The 17,937-nt window shown below is 31.1% G+C and overlaps 1 protein-coding gene across 13 annotated transcripts; it reads left to right on the forward strand.

The window, feature by feature from the left end:
* The first annotated feature begins 7,327 nt into the window (after positions 1–7,327).
* LOC111278800 (uncharacterized) lies at positions 7,328–16,128 on the forward strand. 13 transcript variants are annotated; one of them, XR_016343990.1, is made up of 16 exons: positions 7,328–7,427; positions 8,492–8,786; positions 8,869–8,997; positions 9,110–9,317; positions 9,624–9,770; positions 10,240–10,314; positions 11,017–11,088; positions 11,792–11,863; positions 12,219–12,290; positions 12,382–12,453; positions 12,726–12,797; positions 13,452–13,523; positions 14,209–14,352; positions 14,701–14,918; positions 15,208–15,354; positions 15,519–16,128. XR_016343990.1 is itself a non-coding variant. In XM_022865439.2 (16 exons), the coding sequence occupies exons 2-16, from the start codon at positions 8,589–8,591 to the stop codon at positions 15,701–15,703; spliced, it is 1,752 nt and encodes a 583-aa protein (XP_022721174.2). In that variant the 5' UTR covers positions 7,328–7,427; positions 8,492–8,588; the 3' UTR covers positions 15,704–16,128. The 13 variants fall into 13 exon arrangements, 12 of the variants coding, with proteins under 12 accessions (XP_022721174.2, XP_022721178.2, XP_022721176.2 ...); XM_022865439.2 differs by having other exon boundaries at positions 14,701–14,787; XM_022865443.2 differs by having other exon boundaries at positions 14,701–14,772.
* Positions 16,129–17,937: the final 1,809 nt, after the last annotated feature.

Raw genomic sequence — 17,937 nt, forward strand, 5'->3', positions numbered from 1 at the left:
TGTAAGACCTTCAGGCATGATTTCAATTCGTAGTGTTGTCCCAATTGATTTTTTATTTCTCGATTCACGGTACTTCTCGACTCGCGATGTTATCCCGATCATTTCTGTTTACGTCTCGACTTGCGGTGTCGTCCTGATCATTTTCGTTATCATTTAACTTGTAGTTTTTTTTAAAAAATAAATAAAAGAAAAGAAAAGAAAATTTTTTTTAAAAAATTCATGATTTGCTTCGGACAAAATCGTTATCTTTATCTTTGTCTTATTACTGATTTTCAGTAATGTGTAAAGAGGGGCAGCTGTAGACACCGAATTTTATCTAAGTCTACATTTTTTATAATCTAAAAAAATATTAATTAATTAAAAAAAATTTTAATTAAAGTTTTAAATCAAATTTAAAGAAAAAAGAAAAAAGAAAGAAGATAAACAAAAAAAAGCCAAACAGAAGAAGAAACAAACTAAGGGCTGGTGCCAGTGGGTGCCGTGCACGGCACCATTGGCCACCCATGCCTGCCACCACCCCAGCCATCATAACACCCCCTTCGTCTAGTCTTTTCACTCCATCAACACACGTAACCACTGTTTCAACCATATAAAACACTCGATTCTCCCTCCTTTGAAGGGAGATGAAAAACTCTTGGATCCTCTCACCAGAAAGGCAGAAACATGCTCCCCTACCAAAAATCTCTCTGACAAAAAAATTCACCCCCCAAATACCAAAACAGATCTACGAAAATCCAAAAAAAAAAACAAAAAAAAACAACACAGTCCTCCCTACGGTGAGGAACCATCAGCGCTTAGCCATCCCTGCAAAATAAACCAAAAACAAAAAGTCAGTTTCTCAAAAGAAAAAAGAAGAAGAAAGAAAGGAAACTGCAAGCTTCAAGCCCTGATCTAAGCCGAACGGGGCTGTTTCTGGTAAAATGGACGTCGAATCTGGAAAGATCTCGTTGAAAGGAGCTTTTGGAAGGTTTTTGGTGTTTTCCACCATCGTCGACGACCGTCAACGATGACTCAAGCGACGGTCGAGCGGTAGTCAGGCGATCGGACTCCGGTGGGGGCCGGAGAGAACCCAGAACTCTGAAAAAATTTTTTTGTGTGAAAACAGAAAAGTGAGCTGAAAAAAAGATCTGAGTTTTATAGAAAATGTTAAAAGCAAAACGACATCGTTTTGAGAATAGGGCCAAAACGACGCCGTTTCAGGCCAAGGAGGATTCGTGCATTGACCCAGACCTGACCCGGGATCCGTGCAACCCGACCCGTTGACCCTTTCCTTTTCACAGCTACTGATCGTCTAACTGAGTCGGGCCGAACCGCTATGTAAACTGGTCTAAACCATTTCTCAACCGGCTCAATCGAACCGCACATCGAACCGATCCTATTTCGATCCAACCAAACCGTCGTTGATCGGACCGTTGATCGGTCCGGTTCAAGTAAAAAAAAAAATTTTTCTAATTTTTTTATATTATTATTTTTGTTATTTTGAGTATTTTTTTCTTGCATGATAAATTTTTAAATTTGTTAGAATAAGTGTTTAATTATTTTAATAATAATAAAATGAAAACAATATAGGATAATAATTAAACATATATATTAAAAATGCTTAAGATAATAATAATAATAGTAATAGATAATAATAATAGTAATAGAATAATAATTATTATTTTTCCTGCCTAAATGTTGGAGGGAATAAAAAATATTTTCGTAAAGAAATAATTTCGCCTAGATGTTGAGAAATTATTATTAATAAATTTTCATAAAAATAAATATATAATTAATTTTTAATTAATTTTCAAAAATAATTAAAATCAAACTTGCTTCGAAAATCTACCTAGATGTTGGAAATTTTTAGAGATGTTCGTATTTTCTTAAAAGCGAAATCTTAAACACTAATTCTTAATTTTCAAAATCTTAAGTTTCTAAAACCTCCTAAAATTCAAACCCCTAAAATCTAAAACCCCTAAAAAATCCAAAACCCTTAAATCCAAACCCTCAAAATCCAAACCCCAAAATCCAAATCCCTAAAATTCAAAATCCCTAAAATTCAAACCCTTAAATCAAAACCTCAAACCCCAAAACCCAAACCCTAAAATCTCTAAACTCTAAAATCAAAACCCTAAACCTTCCATATCCTAAAATTCAAGCTTTAAAACACTCCAAACCTTAAAACCAAACCTTCAAAACCTCTACTTAAGCCCTTACTCAAAATATTTTCAAAACTTTAAGGATACGTGTGAAAATCTCACATGAAATGGTTTGTTCCCGAATGCTGCCTAAATGATGAGGTATTTAGGAAACTCCGTTTCATTAAGTTTTTCACACGAGTTCTTAATTCACGTTAATAATAAGATTAATAAATAAAAAGTATAATAATAAATTGGGATCTTAAATATAAACAGTCGCACCTAAGCTCTGCCTAAATGTTAGAGAGTCGGGGTGGTCTCATTATACTTAAGAGTCCAACTTTTAAATTGCATCTCATCCTACATAACATTCATTAGCGTACATACGTTAACATGCTATCATCGATAATTGTCTGCATTATTCTCTCTTCAATTTATTGTTCAATGATAAAATATTTTATAATAAAAAAGAATAATTCTTAAAAAAAAAATTTTTTTTGATATTATAAAATAAAATAAAAATAACATTCCGAAAGAAATAATTCTTAATACTCTGCCTAGATGTTGGAGAGTCACTAACAATTATGTTCTATAAAGACTGTTATTTCATTTTAAGGATTATCGTGTTAAATCTTAAGCGAAAAGAGTTATTTTAAATTCTGCCTAGATGTTGGAGAATTTTAAAATAATTCTTTAACTTCAAGATTTTCTCAATATTCCTAAATAATGAGCTTTAGTAAAATTTTATTTTTGCAAATAAAGGGAATTAATGTTAAATTTTAAATTAAAACTATTTTTATCCAACATCGAAAATAGCGCATAATTAAATGGTACCAGTTTATGGGCGTTGTGGGAGTGCTAATCCTTCCCTACACATAATCGACTCCCGAACCCAACCTAATTTTTGAAGACCAAAATTCATCTTTTCGATAAACTTTAAACCCGCTTTTATAGTTTTATTGAAAAGATAAACTTTTGGGTGGACAATCACACCCTAACAAAGATTGGTGGTAACTCCCTCATTTACTTCGATTTTAAAACTCATTTATGTCTGACAGTCTCAAAACCATTACAACAAGCATCCATTAGAGTAACATCACACCACTCAGCATCATGATAGTGTTTGTTGATTGAAAATTGAATTAAACATCTATTTGTTACCTTCAATTCATTTTTTTTCTCAACCATTTTAATTTTGTAAGAATGCAGATGTTCTATCGATTTTAATTTTAGCTCTTCTATCATTGTTGTTGACATCACATTTTTATTGCTCGCTCTATAAATAATAACATCATACATCTTATCATGAGATGTGTATCCAGTGTGAAAGATATTATCACGTTACCATTCATCTTTTTTTATAGCAGTAGTTTTAAGGCTCTTTCAAATGACAAAAGCTTGACCTTCATCTTTATACTTCATATATTGATCATATTTTAGTTATAGTTACTCATTTTTCTCATTGAAGATATCTCTATACTCTGTTTCCACCAAAATGATAATTTTTAAGTTAGAATTTCAAATGCAATATGTTTAAACCCTTAGCATTTAAAACAAATGTATGAGCTAAAACTAAAAAAACTAGATTGTTTGAAGTTGGCTTCCATTTTAAAATTAGGTGAAAACTTTTGATGATGTACTCATAGCAAAAGTGTATAAGAAAGAGGTAGAAGCACCATTATGATTAATAGGATTTAAACGAAAGGTTGGTTTGAAACTACTTTTTTATGCCTTTCATTGTTGCTTCTCTATATTCATAGCAAGCTTTCGTACATCATTAAAGCTTCATTAATACAACTATAAAAGATCGCAATGCCAATTTCTTCCTTTTAACCACCTAAGTAAAGAGCAATTTTTTAGCTCTTTTGGTTTTATCCCATCACTTTTAAAAATAAAAGGCACAAACTCCTTGGTATTCTTCCATAGATAGTTCCTTTTGCCTTAAATTATAAAGTTAAAGGAAATTATCTTGCCTCTAATTTTTAAGCAAGAATTTTTTTTTTTCAATTCTCTATTCCTATGTCTTGATTTTTCTTTTTCCATCACAACTTTGCCATGTTTTCAAGTTTTTCCTGCCATAATGAAACACATTTTTTCAGTTTGATAACAACCAATTTTACATTGCAACTATCATAACACTCTTTTAAATTTAAAAACTCTTTGAACCATGTAAACCAAGTCAATGAACTCATCAGATTTCATTTTGCTTTCAAATTCTAGAATGTCAAGTTTGACATCATTTCGATGAGTAAAGAAAGCAATTTGCCCCGTATCCGACAGATTCCGACTCAACCCAATCCTTTAGGGCTATTTTTTTTTAATCGAGTATTGAATCAGGTTAAGTCGGGTGATAGAAGGAAAAAATCATATTCGGGTCGAGGTCGGGATCTGGTTTTAGGCAAACCCAACATTACTCAACTTAATATATATAAATTATTTTGTAATTAATTAATTAATTTTATATTTATATATGCGTTTATATTTATTTAATTTTATATTTATATTAAAAAATAATATTTTACATTTAAAAACTAATATTTAATTAATATCGAGTCGAATCGGGTATGATTTTATATAATGTCATGTCAGATCGGGTTCAGGTATTATATGTATATAGTTGGATAACGTTCAAGGTGAGCAAAATCCTACTCCGACCCGACCCGTTACTATCTATAATTATAACACATTTTATGTTTCCATTGATGATGGGAAGAATCATCGCCAAAATCACTAATTGCATGTTATTGATAAAAAGAGTTTTCATCATTCCTTTCATTGTTGGATGAGTTAAGCATTCAAGATATTATAAAAATTCTTGAATCATTCTTCTCATGTCATCAAATTGTTGATCAATAGTTACTTTTTCACATATTTTTTTCTTTGATAAGCATTATTTCAGTAATAAGCTTCGTAATTGGTAAAGAATAAATTACAGAACTTTTGAACACATCAGGTTTAGCATGTTTCAAAGCTCTGATACCAAGTTGATATCAAATTAAAAGAACAAAGTGAAATGAATATCTTAATCACACTAAAAAAGGAAAACAATCATACTCTTTTGAGGATACAAGTTTTACGACCTTAAAGAAACAAGAAAGATAATCCTAAACTATGGGGATATAAAATTTCACCATTTTAAAGAAAAGAGCTAAACAAGATCACCATTCTGAAAAATTTCACCCAAATGATATAAAATTTTAAAGCAAGAATACACAAGGTTTGTTTTTACTCAAAATGCAATCTCCATTATACATCACATGAAGAGGTATTTATAATTAGATTCAGAACATCTTTCAAGAACAAAAAAAAATTAAGTCAAAAAAAATAAACCCAATTATAATACTAGGAACACAATTATAATGTTATGAATCATATAAACATAAACTCATAGATTCTCTTAAAGGCTAAAAATAATATTATTCCAAGACATTAATTCCAGCAATTATTATGGCATTCAAAGGATATTTAATGATCAATAGGATCTAAGGATGATAATGGGAAAGGTCAAAGTAGATTTTTATACGTCTTGATTCCGATTCTTAGAAAATTATACATGATTTTCACCCAACCCAACATTGTGTTATTATTTTTTATGCGTGACTATGATTTGACATATATATGTATAATTTACATCCAACTTGAAATTAATTTAATGATTTTAATTTATTATTATATTTATAAAAATATTATTTTAAAAATAAAAATATATTTTAATTATATAAATATAATATTTTTATTAAATTAATATTTTAAATTAAGATATTAAATAATAATTTTATTAATATATATAAATATAAAATTAAATAAATAAAATATATGCGAGTCAAAGTGGAATACACTAAAATCTGCTTTTGATTCAACCTCTAGCTTTAAAAAGAAAATACCCAACCCGACTCCAACTTGATCTCTGATTTAAAAAAAATTCTCTCCGATCAAATTAACTTTAACCATTATTTTACCATCCCTAACTGAAACTTTAGTTAATTATCTCTCCAATATGTGATTAACTTTTCCAAAATTGATCACGATTTGAACCTTAATTTATTTTGGTGAATTGGGTTGAAGGACAAATTATTATTCATTAATTTGGACTCTTGCGTGTATAAACCCAATGAATTTATCTGGAGGGCTTGCCCATGCATTACAAAAACCGGAAAAGGGGAAACGAAAAAATCATTGTTCTCAACAAACTATGGTGTTTAAAACTGGCATCAATTAATTTACCATTTCTTATCTTTAACGGCAAACTTTCCATAATACAGATAAATGAAAGCAGTGGAACGCAAAAATCAACTTTCTTCACTTGAGAAATCCCGCCTGGGTCTCTATCATTAGCATATATTCATTGGCAAGCACCTGACCTTTACGTTGCATATTCGGGTAGTTTTTGCATTTATAAATGCAAAGGAGAGGAGAGGAGTCAGGTTATATATGGTCAAATGGTTTTATTCAATGATCATGGAATTTAAAGTTCTCATTTCATTCTAATTTTTCCATCACACTTTAGTAACTGTTTCTCCAATTGACATGTTTCCAAAACCATTTGTTCAATCACCCACCGAAACCCAAACCAACCAAAACCAAAAGCAAAACCAAGTTTCATTTCGCTGCCATATTTTGTAATTACTTTTTTAATTGGCTGTTAATAATTTTTTATTATGATATATATAAATTCAATATAAATTTTTTAATAAAAACACGCATTTTGAAATAAAATAATTTTTATTCACATAAATTTTTAAAAACAAAAAAAAAAACTATTTTTCCAATTGACATATTTCCAAAACCAGGTTCAATCACTCACCAAAACCAGCGAAAAAAAGGTCACCAGCCTTCCACAAACGGGCAAAATTTTCGTGATTAATTATTTTAATCCTTTCAACTAATGACCATCATTAAATAAATTAATCCTAATAACAATTATGAACTAATCCAAAACGTTGCGTGTACAAAACAGATAACCTAAATCCCGCCACGTGGGCCCCACGCTCACCCCACTTTTGGATAAAACGCAACAAAAAAAATCCCAACATATTTTCTTTTTCTTTCTTATCCCATTATCTTTTTCAGTGCACCTAATTTGACCCAACCTGACTCCAAAGCAACGTGTCAACCATCCGTTGGTCTGGACTCTGCTCCGGTTAGCAGCCACGTCGCTTCTCCTGGCTATTAACTCTCTGCTTTTTTCTTCTTTACTCTTCTCTTTTAGCTTCAGTTTTCTCTCGCTTTCTCTCTCTTAGTTTAAACCTTTTGGTTTTATTTTTTTTTCTCTGTAGAAAATCAATTCAAGCGTTTGATCATGATAAGGTACTTATGGAGATGATTTTTCTTTTTTTTTTAATTATTTTTAGCCATTCGTTTCTGTTTGTTTTCGTTTTCAAGGAAATCGGGAGAGAGTGTACAATTTTTTTGCTTTTTATGGTCAGAATCGATGCATAACTGTGATTTTTGGAGCTTTATATCATTTTCTTTGGATCATCTTTGTTAGATTATAGTAATAGGAACGTTCTCTTTAGTTATTTCCGAAAGAAAACGGAACTTAGGCTTTTTGGCAGGAAATTTTTTGGTAGAAATGTTTTCCTGAAAATCGGAGTATGTAGTTGACGCACATAGTCCCCCGCTCTATATTTCTTTTTCTTTTTTTTTTTTTAATTTAACGTACCCGTTTAATTATTAATGTTGTTAATAATATCTGGCTTCTTTTTTCTTCTAGGTTAAAACAGTGTATGATTTTATTTATTTATTATTATTATTATTTTTTTTTTTTGTATTTTGATTACTCTTTACCTGAAGTAACGATATAATAGCTTGGAGTTTAGTTTTTTTAGTTAGAAGTTGAAGATATTTTAATTTTAAAAAACGAGGATGAAGTGAATCTTAAGAAGCCATTTTTTTAATTTTATCTGGTAACTTATGGGTTTTGCTTTTCATCTCAAAATAATAATAATGATAATAATAATAATAATAAAAGAATCAAACTTTTAGTTATAATTACCAATTTTGTTTTGCATTAATTATATTGTGAACGGTAGGATCAAATTTTGGGGTGAATAAGAATCTAACTTTTGGTTATATCTGGTAATCATATTGATTTTTATTGTTGGCATAGTTTCATAAAATTGGGTTTAGGATTAACAGGGACCAGTTGTTTACATAATTGTTGGATGAATAACCTCTAAGTTTGGCTGCTGACATCTTCCATATGATTTACAAGCTACATTTTTTGGTGTTTAAATTGTTGTTTAAATGCTGTGTTATTATAGCCAAGACATTATTGAGAATTGTTATGCATGAGACTTTTTTTTGTTTTTTTTTAATTGATGATCATGTCAGCTGAATACTTATTCTTCTGCACTCTTTCCTTTTTACAGAGTGAAGTAAAGTGAATGTTTTCATGTTTGGTAATTGAATGGATTAGTGTTATGATGCTGTTTTCATGACATAGTTTGACCACAAGCCATTTCTTCAATGGGGGGAGCTTGTTCTAGGAAGAGAGACCAAATGGACAATGAAGATGGTTTGCATAGAGGGGTTTCTGGAAGATATTGCAAAAGTGGGAGTTCGAAGTGGTTGGCAACAACTTTTACTAGACCTATTGTTGAAATTCAAAGGGAAAAAGGAAAATGCCCGTCACTTATGGAATTATGCACTTACAAAATACGAGAGGTATAGCTTGCTTATACCTTGCTTGTGTCAAATCCTTAATTCCTGTGTCTGAACTGATCTTTTAAGCTTGGTTCATGAGCAGGATATAGATAATTATGGTTCATTTTCTACGCTCCCAAGTGATCTAAGTCAGCAGATCTTTAATGAACTAGTGAATTCGCAACGACTGACTGATATTTCTCTCAAAGCTTTTCGAAATTGTGCTCTTCAGGTAAGTAGTGAAAAAATTTGGCAAGTTGAATTTCAAAATCTTTATTATCCATGATTTACTTAGTTGTTAATTATTGTAGTTGAACTGTGAAGTCTTATCTTCTTTTCAATAGGACCTGTACCTGGGAGACTACCCTGGGGTTAATGACAATTGGATGGATGTCATTTCTTCACAAGGGTCATCTTTGCTTTTGGTGGACCTCTCTGGTTCTGATATCACTGATTCTGGGTTGATATATCTCAAAGATTGCGCTAACCTTCTGTCTTTAAACTTAAATTACTGTGACCAGATTTCTGACCGTGGGCTACAACACATCAGTGGTAACTTTTTATTGATCTACTATTCCGATGTAGTCAAATGCCAAATTTTTATAATAGGCAAAATGTGATGCGACATAACCTGGCAAGTCTGGCCTAAGGTTTTGCCAAATTGAATTTTATTAATTCTCAATTGCTTTTCTGTTTACATTTTGCCATCCTACCTGGTTTTTCTTCTTTTACTGTTTCCTTCTCATTTTGTTTTCTTGCATATTTCTTCCTTCCAACCATCTGGTTTAAGTAACATTCAACCATTTTGCATTTCTTGATAAGTTCCTATGGGCCAACATGTGACATAAAATCTTTCAGGTCTCTCCAATTTGACCAGTCTGAGTTTTCGGAGAAATGGTGCAATTACTGCACAAGGAATGACTGCCCTCTCTGGCCTAGTAAACTTGTTGAAGTTGGACCTGGAAAAATGTCCTTGGATTCATGGGGGCTTTGTTCATATCAAAGGTAATTTTCTCCTTTGAAGGCACTATATCGTTATGACTTGTATGTTTGCCTTTGTCTTTTACTTTTTGGTTTTTGTAAACATGAATATGCATTCCTTCTCTTACTTGCACCGATCCTGAGGCAGAAAGCTCCTCTGAGGAGCATAGTTTAGAAGGGTAGCATTGTGGGCAGTCTGAACCGGCTCCCCTCTTTCTCTGTGTAGAGGGGTACATGATGGCAGAGTAGATTTGAGTTCTGATCAATTGTTTGTTTCTCACAGTGTTTTTCTTTAGTAGTGGATATGTTTGAATAACAGAGAACACAACACATAAAGAGATGAGTTCTTGTGGATCTAGCTGGCATTTCTCTTAACTAGTTGGCATATAGTGAGATGCATTTCTACGGTCATTGATGTTTGCATGCTAATTATTGATGATGTGTCAGCAATTATTTAATATTTGACTCATGAGCACTGTTTATCAATCTACAGGTTTGAAAAAGTTAGAGTCTCTTAATATTAAATGGTGTAATTGCATAACAGATGCTGATATGGAGGCTCTCTCAGGTGATTCTTCCATTGCCATTTCCATTTGGTAGATTTTTCCACAACACTCATAGTCTTAGCTTAACTCTCTCTCTTTACCTCTTAGTTTTAATATAGTTGTATATATTACTGTTTTTTCACATCAATAAATTCTTCTTTTATCTTCTTTCAAAAGAAACTTGTGTAATCTTTGACCTACAGTTGGCTTATATATATATATATATATATATATATATACATATTTATATCCAATAATCCGACTGTGTTCTTTATTATAGGACCTACAAACTGCTGAAACAAAGTATGCCTCTTCAACGTTATCTCTGTTAGACAGAAATCTTCTGCTTTCTTGACCTCTAGTTGGCTATATATGTTTCCCAATTACTCAACTGTGCTACCTTTGTCATAGGATCTAACTGTTCAAACCTTTATGTATCAATTTAGGAACATCTCTATTTGATATAGCACTGCATTTTAACTTTCAATAGGCAATCAAAAATATCTAAACTTGTTGAAAGCTTTTTCTTTCATTTGAGTATCCTTAATCCCTATGTTTTATTTGCATATCACTTGATTAATGAATCACATTTAGAATAAGGACACTTCAACTTGATTAAACTTGTGCATTTTTTCTTTTATTTTTGCTAATGCTTCAATTTGCTGAGTAATATGAATTACTTATTCAATTATGTATCTGGGCTAACTTCTCTTATCATGTTTTAGGGCTCACAAACTTGAAAAGCTTACAGATCTCCTGCAGTAGGGTCACAGATTTTGGCATCGCTTATTTAAAAGGTACTTCGTTACTATTTCATTTGCTGTCATGCATAACATTTTGGTATTAGGATTAAGGATGATAAATTATTTGTCATCTAAGACAGATAGTTAGTTGATGTTGGACTATTGTGATTGTGGGAGGTTTTTATGAGTTTACTGCATGGTGTAGAATGTTATGCTGAAGTTGTGCAACCATTCAACAACGAATATACATCCTCTCAACAAAGCCTTGCCTCAATGGCTTCAATCTGAACTAGAGGGGATTACCTTAGAGGAAGAAGGTTTTATTTGCCATATGCATGTATTATGTTGTTGAGAAATCCATTCTATTGATCGAAGAAAGTCAAAATTTTAACCTTAGAACTAGATAGGAACCAGAATTAATGTCTTTTCTCTTTTATTTTTTTAGTTTACCTCTTCTCCTTTTCTCGCTGGGAACCATTGATTTATTTTCTTTTAATCTTTTCAATTATCATGTTAGCTGTGGTATGTTGAATTTTTGTCCTATGAAAACTGGATTTGAGGAAATTTTACATACTTTTAATTTTCTTCACTATGATTTGATTGAGGTTTTTTGTGCATGTTATGGCTTGTTCAATTTGATAGGTAACACTTAAGCATTCTTCTACTTATTAGCAGATTGTAGGAATTCTGGAATTGGCTGTCAGTAAACTGAACTTTTATTTCCTTGAAATTGTATATATTTTCAAATCTGTTTCAGGTCTGCAAAAGCTTTCTATTTTGAACTTGGAGGGCTGCCCAGTTACAGCTTCATGCTTGGATTCTCTTTCAGGTAGCTATTCTTGGCATCCATACTGCTAATCAATTTCTTCTTTAGATGGTTCCATCCTGAACTGCAAATTGCAATTTTGCGTTTGCTGCTAAGAGTTGATGTTTCATTTAAATAATCTTTGCCCTTCCCATTTGCATTTTAGTATTTTGGTGTTCATTAAAGTAACCCATGCATTTTGGTTTTAGAAATCAGTATGGTAATCTCCTGATGGTGTTTTCTTTTATGATTTCTCTTTCAATTCAACTTATATCATTCTCAGGAAATATTCAAAATAATTGATTGATTGTATAAACTTTATTACATTTTGGTTACCTTTACGTTAAACATGATATTGACTTGGCCTTTTTTTGCAAAGCTCTTGCATCTCTGTTATATTTGAATCTTAGCAGATGCAATTTATCTGATGATGGATGTGAGAAGTTTTCAAGTAAGTTGGATTCATACTTTCTGCGTTCCATGTTTGTAGAGTTAAAAAATTCTGAGATGGCCTTTGACTTATTGCTTATTTATTTTGACAGAGCTTGGTAATCTGAAGGTATTAAACTTGGGTTTCAATGACATCAGTGATGCATGTTTGATGCACCTGAAAGGTGCTCTCTCTTTTCTCTTTTTTTGTTTGTTAGAATAATAAACCATATATCTTTGCTTCATATATGTGTTCTCCACTATTTGGGAGATCTAATAATGAAGAGGATATTAATAGAACAGAAATTATTTACCTTAATAATGAGAGATTATTCTTTGCAAAACAATTATAGGATCTTGTGATTTATTTGTTTTTGGGGAAATTTCTTCATAATTTTTATTAATGGTAGTTACAGTCCATAATTTTTTTTTTTTTAATTTTTTATACTTGATCCAGGTTTGACAAATTTGGAGAGCTTGAACTTGGATTCGTGTAGAATTGGTGATGATGGGTTGGTTCATTTGACAGGTTATTGCTGAAATTGCTATCATCTTTTATCATAATTTATGTTTTGTTCTTCTGATCTATGGCAACATTTGTTTTCAGCTGATGGAGGACCATAGAAACATGCAGATATGAAAGCTAACATAAAGAACATGAGATAAATCATAAAATTGTTGGAATTGCTATCACATAATATTTGAAATTATTTTTGTTATCTAGTGGAATTAGTTTGTAAGCTTTCATAAGGAATAGAAAGGCTAGAATGAGTTTATTGGAATATTTTAGTTTTACTTTTGGGATTTCTTTTCGTCAGATTACCTTGTAAGTAAGGTTACCTTTGCATTTGATGTATGCGGTGAGGATGCTGCCAATTTTAATTGATGTGCACGAGAATTTCATTAATTATACTCAATATATGGTTATGAAAAGCACAAGTGCTTTGAATGTTTAAAATTGCTTCATTTTTTAGGTAGAAATAATTTAACTATATGTTCCTACCTTGCTTTGCTTTTTTTTTTTTTTTTTCCTGTTGGAATTGGGATAACACTGGCATCATCTATTTCTTTTCACTATATTCATTTCATTAAACCATCCAATTACCTCAGTCCTTAATAATGCTGCTGTCTTATCAGAAAAAAAAATACTGATGTTTGAAAATACTTGCTTTTGTTTGTTTAGGTCTTCAACGTTTGAAATGTTTGGAGTTGTCTGATACTGAAGTTGGAAGCAATGGCCTTAGCCATCTTTCTGGTTAGATATCCACCTTTCTCATAGTATGACATCATCTATAGTTTGTAGTTTCATTCTGTTACTATCTGTTTCCAGTTTTGTTGGTAAAATGCTCCTTTAACTCTCTGTTGTCACCATCTTTTTAGTTGATTCTTCATTGCCATTTCCCCCATTTGCTATCCTTCTTTGGAAGCCTTCTTGAAGCTTAGATGATTTTCCTTTCTGATATGGGTTATGTAGTGTAGGGAACTTTTCGAAATTAAGAACCTTAACATTGTCAATATGGTAAGATCCTAAAGGTTCTTGGCAGTGATGAAAATCATATTAAAATCTGGTGGTGCAAGTATCTCCAGGCCATTATAGGCAGTGGAGTTCTCATGCTATGGTGATAGTTTTAAAATATTTACTGGAATATTCTTCTTACTCTTTGGTTTTTGCTGTTAAGTTACTGATTTTTTTAATTAAAAAGTGAAAAAGAGGAGTAAGAGTTGTTTGTATCTAGTTTGCTTTCGACACCATTTCATACGTTTTAGTGCTCAAGGGAGAAACCTGTGGAATTAAGTTGTGAGACAGCAGTCAACTTGTTCATTTAGTAGTCTAAGGAACTTTAATTATTTAATATGCATATTGAGAATGATACCTCCTTGAACAATCTAATGGTTCTTTTACATGATCATCCAATTTTTGATTGGTTTACTTCTTGTAGGTTTGTGTAATCTGGAGAGTATAAACCTGTCATTCACCATAATTAGTGATGGTGGTTTAAGAAAACTGTCTGGACTGTCATCTCTTAAATCACTTAACCTGGATGCTCGTCAAATCACAGATGCTGGACTTGCGGCTCTTACAAGTAAGACTGTGCAAAAGGATTAAGAACGCAAATTTTGTCTAGAAGCTGTTCCAAGTGCTTTTTTAACTCTTTGAATAAGCCTTTTTATTTGTCTAATATGATTGATTCTGAAGTAATGTGTTAATGTTTCTGGTCAACAATTTAGTTGTCTAAAAACCTGTCAACAAAAAACATATTTTTCTATTGATCTTAAAGATCTAAAAATGCAGGAAAGCATATAATTATTTCTTTTGAGCTTTAGCAAGCTCTTTAGGATGCTGTACCTTGGATCATGTGCATATTAATAAATATATACAGTTTTGTAGATTTTTTTTTAACTGCTTGTATTTTCTTCTCTTCTTGAGACAGGTTTGACTGGATTGACTCATCTTGATCTTTTCGGAGCACGTATCACTGATTCTGGGACAAATTACCTGCGGAGTATGATATATGACAGTATTTTTCAATTTCCTTTTTGAGGAAAAGAATATTCTACTAACTAGTCTTTCTGAATGGTTAAGAACCACCATATTATTGATAATTTTAGCATATGATACATGGACTTGGCATAGGGTCTTAAGAGAAGGGTATGTGTCCTACGTGAACTGGATTATGTTTTCGGCTAATTTTTGAAATTAGGATCCAATTGTTATATCCATAAATTAAGATAAAGTGAAGAATCCATGTAACAGTTTTTGAACCCCTTCTATTTGCTTGTAAGAGATGCATCCTGTGCCTCTGTTATCACTATTTACTTTGGCCTTGTGGGCGTGTTAAATCAACTTTTGTACTCTCATGGTGACCTCAATGCTTTTGGGCTAACTTTACACTGGATACGTTTTCATTTTAAGAATTAATTGTTTGTTTATTTAATAGACTTCAAGAACTTGCGCTCCTTGGAAATATGTGGTGGAGGATTGACTGATGCTGGTGTGAAGAATATTAAAGATCTTTCATCCCTGTCATTGCTAAACCTCTCGCAGAACTGCAACCTAACGGATAAAACATTGGAGATGATCTCTGGTATTGCCGTGACTTTGCACATTTTCTTTTTGTTTTGCTGAATGGAGGGTGGGGGGTGGGAGATGGGGAGGAATGATGAATGAAGCTCATCTTGTAGACTGTAGACTAATCGCAACAAAGTGGTAGAGGTCTGACACATGTAGTGCACATTCATTTAAATGCAGGGTTGACAGGATTGGTCTCTTTGAACGTGTCGAATTCTCGAATAACCAGTGCAGGATTGCGACATTTAAAGCCACTGAAAAATTTAAGATCTCTGACGATGGAGTCTTGCAGGGTCACAGCAAATGACATTAAGAAGCTTCAGTCAGCTGACCTCCCTAATCTGGTGTACTTCCGCCCCGAGTAATTCCTATGGTGGCGTGGGTATATTCTGTAAATAGCCTAATTTGGTGAACTTCCGCCCTGGGTGATGCCTATGACCGTCGGGATATATTCTGTAAATAGCTTTTGTTTTAGAGGGGAGGACTGCTATTTATGTTTGTAAGTTTAAGCAGATGTTTGATGTATTTGTACATATGGGTGAACGGAAGGCGATGGCGATTCAACTGGCTCAGGAACTAAAGGTTCGAATGGAACCCTAAAATTAGCTCCGTACCTCGATGCGAAAGGAGGGTCTAAAATGGTGTCCTTTGAGGAGCTGCTGCAGGTTAATAGATGGAAGAATGGTTTAAATGTAATTTGGATGATTTATGAGCAGTTTGTGATGTACTGCATTGCACTTTGTCCATCGTTCTACTGATTCATGAATGAATGGAATTCATACTTATTCTATGTCGTTTACACGCTTGCCGGTGAGTGTCCTTTTCTCTATTTCATTACTACTTTATGAGAACCAGCGTATGGGAGTAATTTGGCATGTATTTGACGATGAATTTTCTCAGCAATGGCCTCTTTCAATAAGATACTTGCTTTCGAGATGGTCCAACACTTCTCAAGAATTTGACTGTGTCTTTAATATGTCGGGCAGATTATCCGTTTAGCCCATGGGCCTTGACTTAGGCCATTCTTGGATAGAGACGTTCTATTAAGGTGGTTCGGCTTAATGTACTAAATTATTAATAAAAATATTTTTAAATCTAATTTTAATTCTAAAATATATTAAAATATTAATATTTTAATAGCATTTAATATTTAAAATTTTTTATTTTTAAATTTTGAGTCTTGGGGCAGACGGGTTGAGCGAGGTCTAGAAACACCTATAATGTTTAATGTATACTAGGTGTGTACTCAGACGCTACCGTGGATAAAATTTTTTTATTGTCATTCATATTTATTAGTTTTATTGTTAAAAAAAATATATTTAATTTTTTTAAAATAAAAAAACTCAAGTGAAGATAACATGCGAATATTTAAATTAATCAATTATCTTGAAATGATTAGATATTAATTTATTTTATAATAATATTCATATTTTTATCCCATACTAATTATTTTGTCATCTCTATTAATCTATTTAATTTGTTGTAAAATTGATATAATTAAAAGAAGAATGAAAAAAAAAATTAAATCAAATTCAAGTATAATATCAACATATCCATTAATAATTTATTTTACATCATCAAATTAAAAAATATATATATTTTAAATAATCATATCAAATGGTCTCATATTAAAAAAATTTTACATATAATTTTTTAAAATATGAAATAATGACAAAAAAGTAGAAAAATAAAAGGAAATAACTAATTCAACAAGTGGCATGTAGTATTGATATTAAATGGGTCTTTAAAAAATATAAAAAATTATTTATAAATATATTAATAAAAAGAAGAAAAAAAGTGTATATATTAAAAAAAAACACATGGCATATTATTGTTATTAAGTGAGTCCGACATAAAAACTAAAATTAAAAAAAAAATTATTAAATATTTTTTAAAATTTAAAAAAGAAAAAAGGACAAAAGGATAAAAATGTAAAATTGAAAAGATTGTTTAGTATAATTGAATCTCAAACATAAGAAATAAAATCTTTAAAATATATATATATTAACATTTTAAAAATATTTATTAAATAATTTAAAAGAAAACATTTTAAAACCCAAAAAAAGAAAGAAAAAACCTGAAAAATGATATAAGATGACCTAAGAGAATAGTACTCTTGACCATACATTACTCAATTGAGGCATAAAAAAATCTTCAAAAAATCTTATAAAAGTCAGAAAGGATAAAAAGAAATTTGGTATAAATGAGTTCTACACATAAAAAATACAATTATTTTAAAAATATATTATTTATAATTTTAACAAAATTAAAAAAAGAAAAAGTAAAGAAAAAAGAAGAAATGTAACATACAATTGATATTAAGTCAGTCTTATAAAAAAATAAAATCTTTATTAAATATTTTTTTAAACTAAAAAATGAAAAAAAGAGTTAAAAGGGATAAAAAAAGAAAAACAAAAAATTGATATAATTGGGTTCAGAACATAAAAAATAAAATCTTTAAACTATATATTTTTTTATAATATTTAAAAATATTTATTTAAAAATTTAAAAGAAAATATTAAAAAAAACCCTGAAAATGACATTTCATAATCACAGGAAATGGGACTGTTGACCGGACATCACTTAAGTGTCTTAAAAA

This window comes from Durio zibethinus, chromosome 8, assembly GCF_047325235.1.
Source record: "Durio zibethinus cultivar Kanyao isolate XHJ-2024 chromosome 8, ASM4732523v1, whole genome shotgun sequence".
In the NCBI taxonomy this organism is placed as follows: Eukaryota; Viridiplantae; Streptophyta; class Magnoliopsida; order Malvales; family Malvaceae; genus Durio; species Durio zibethinus.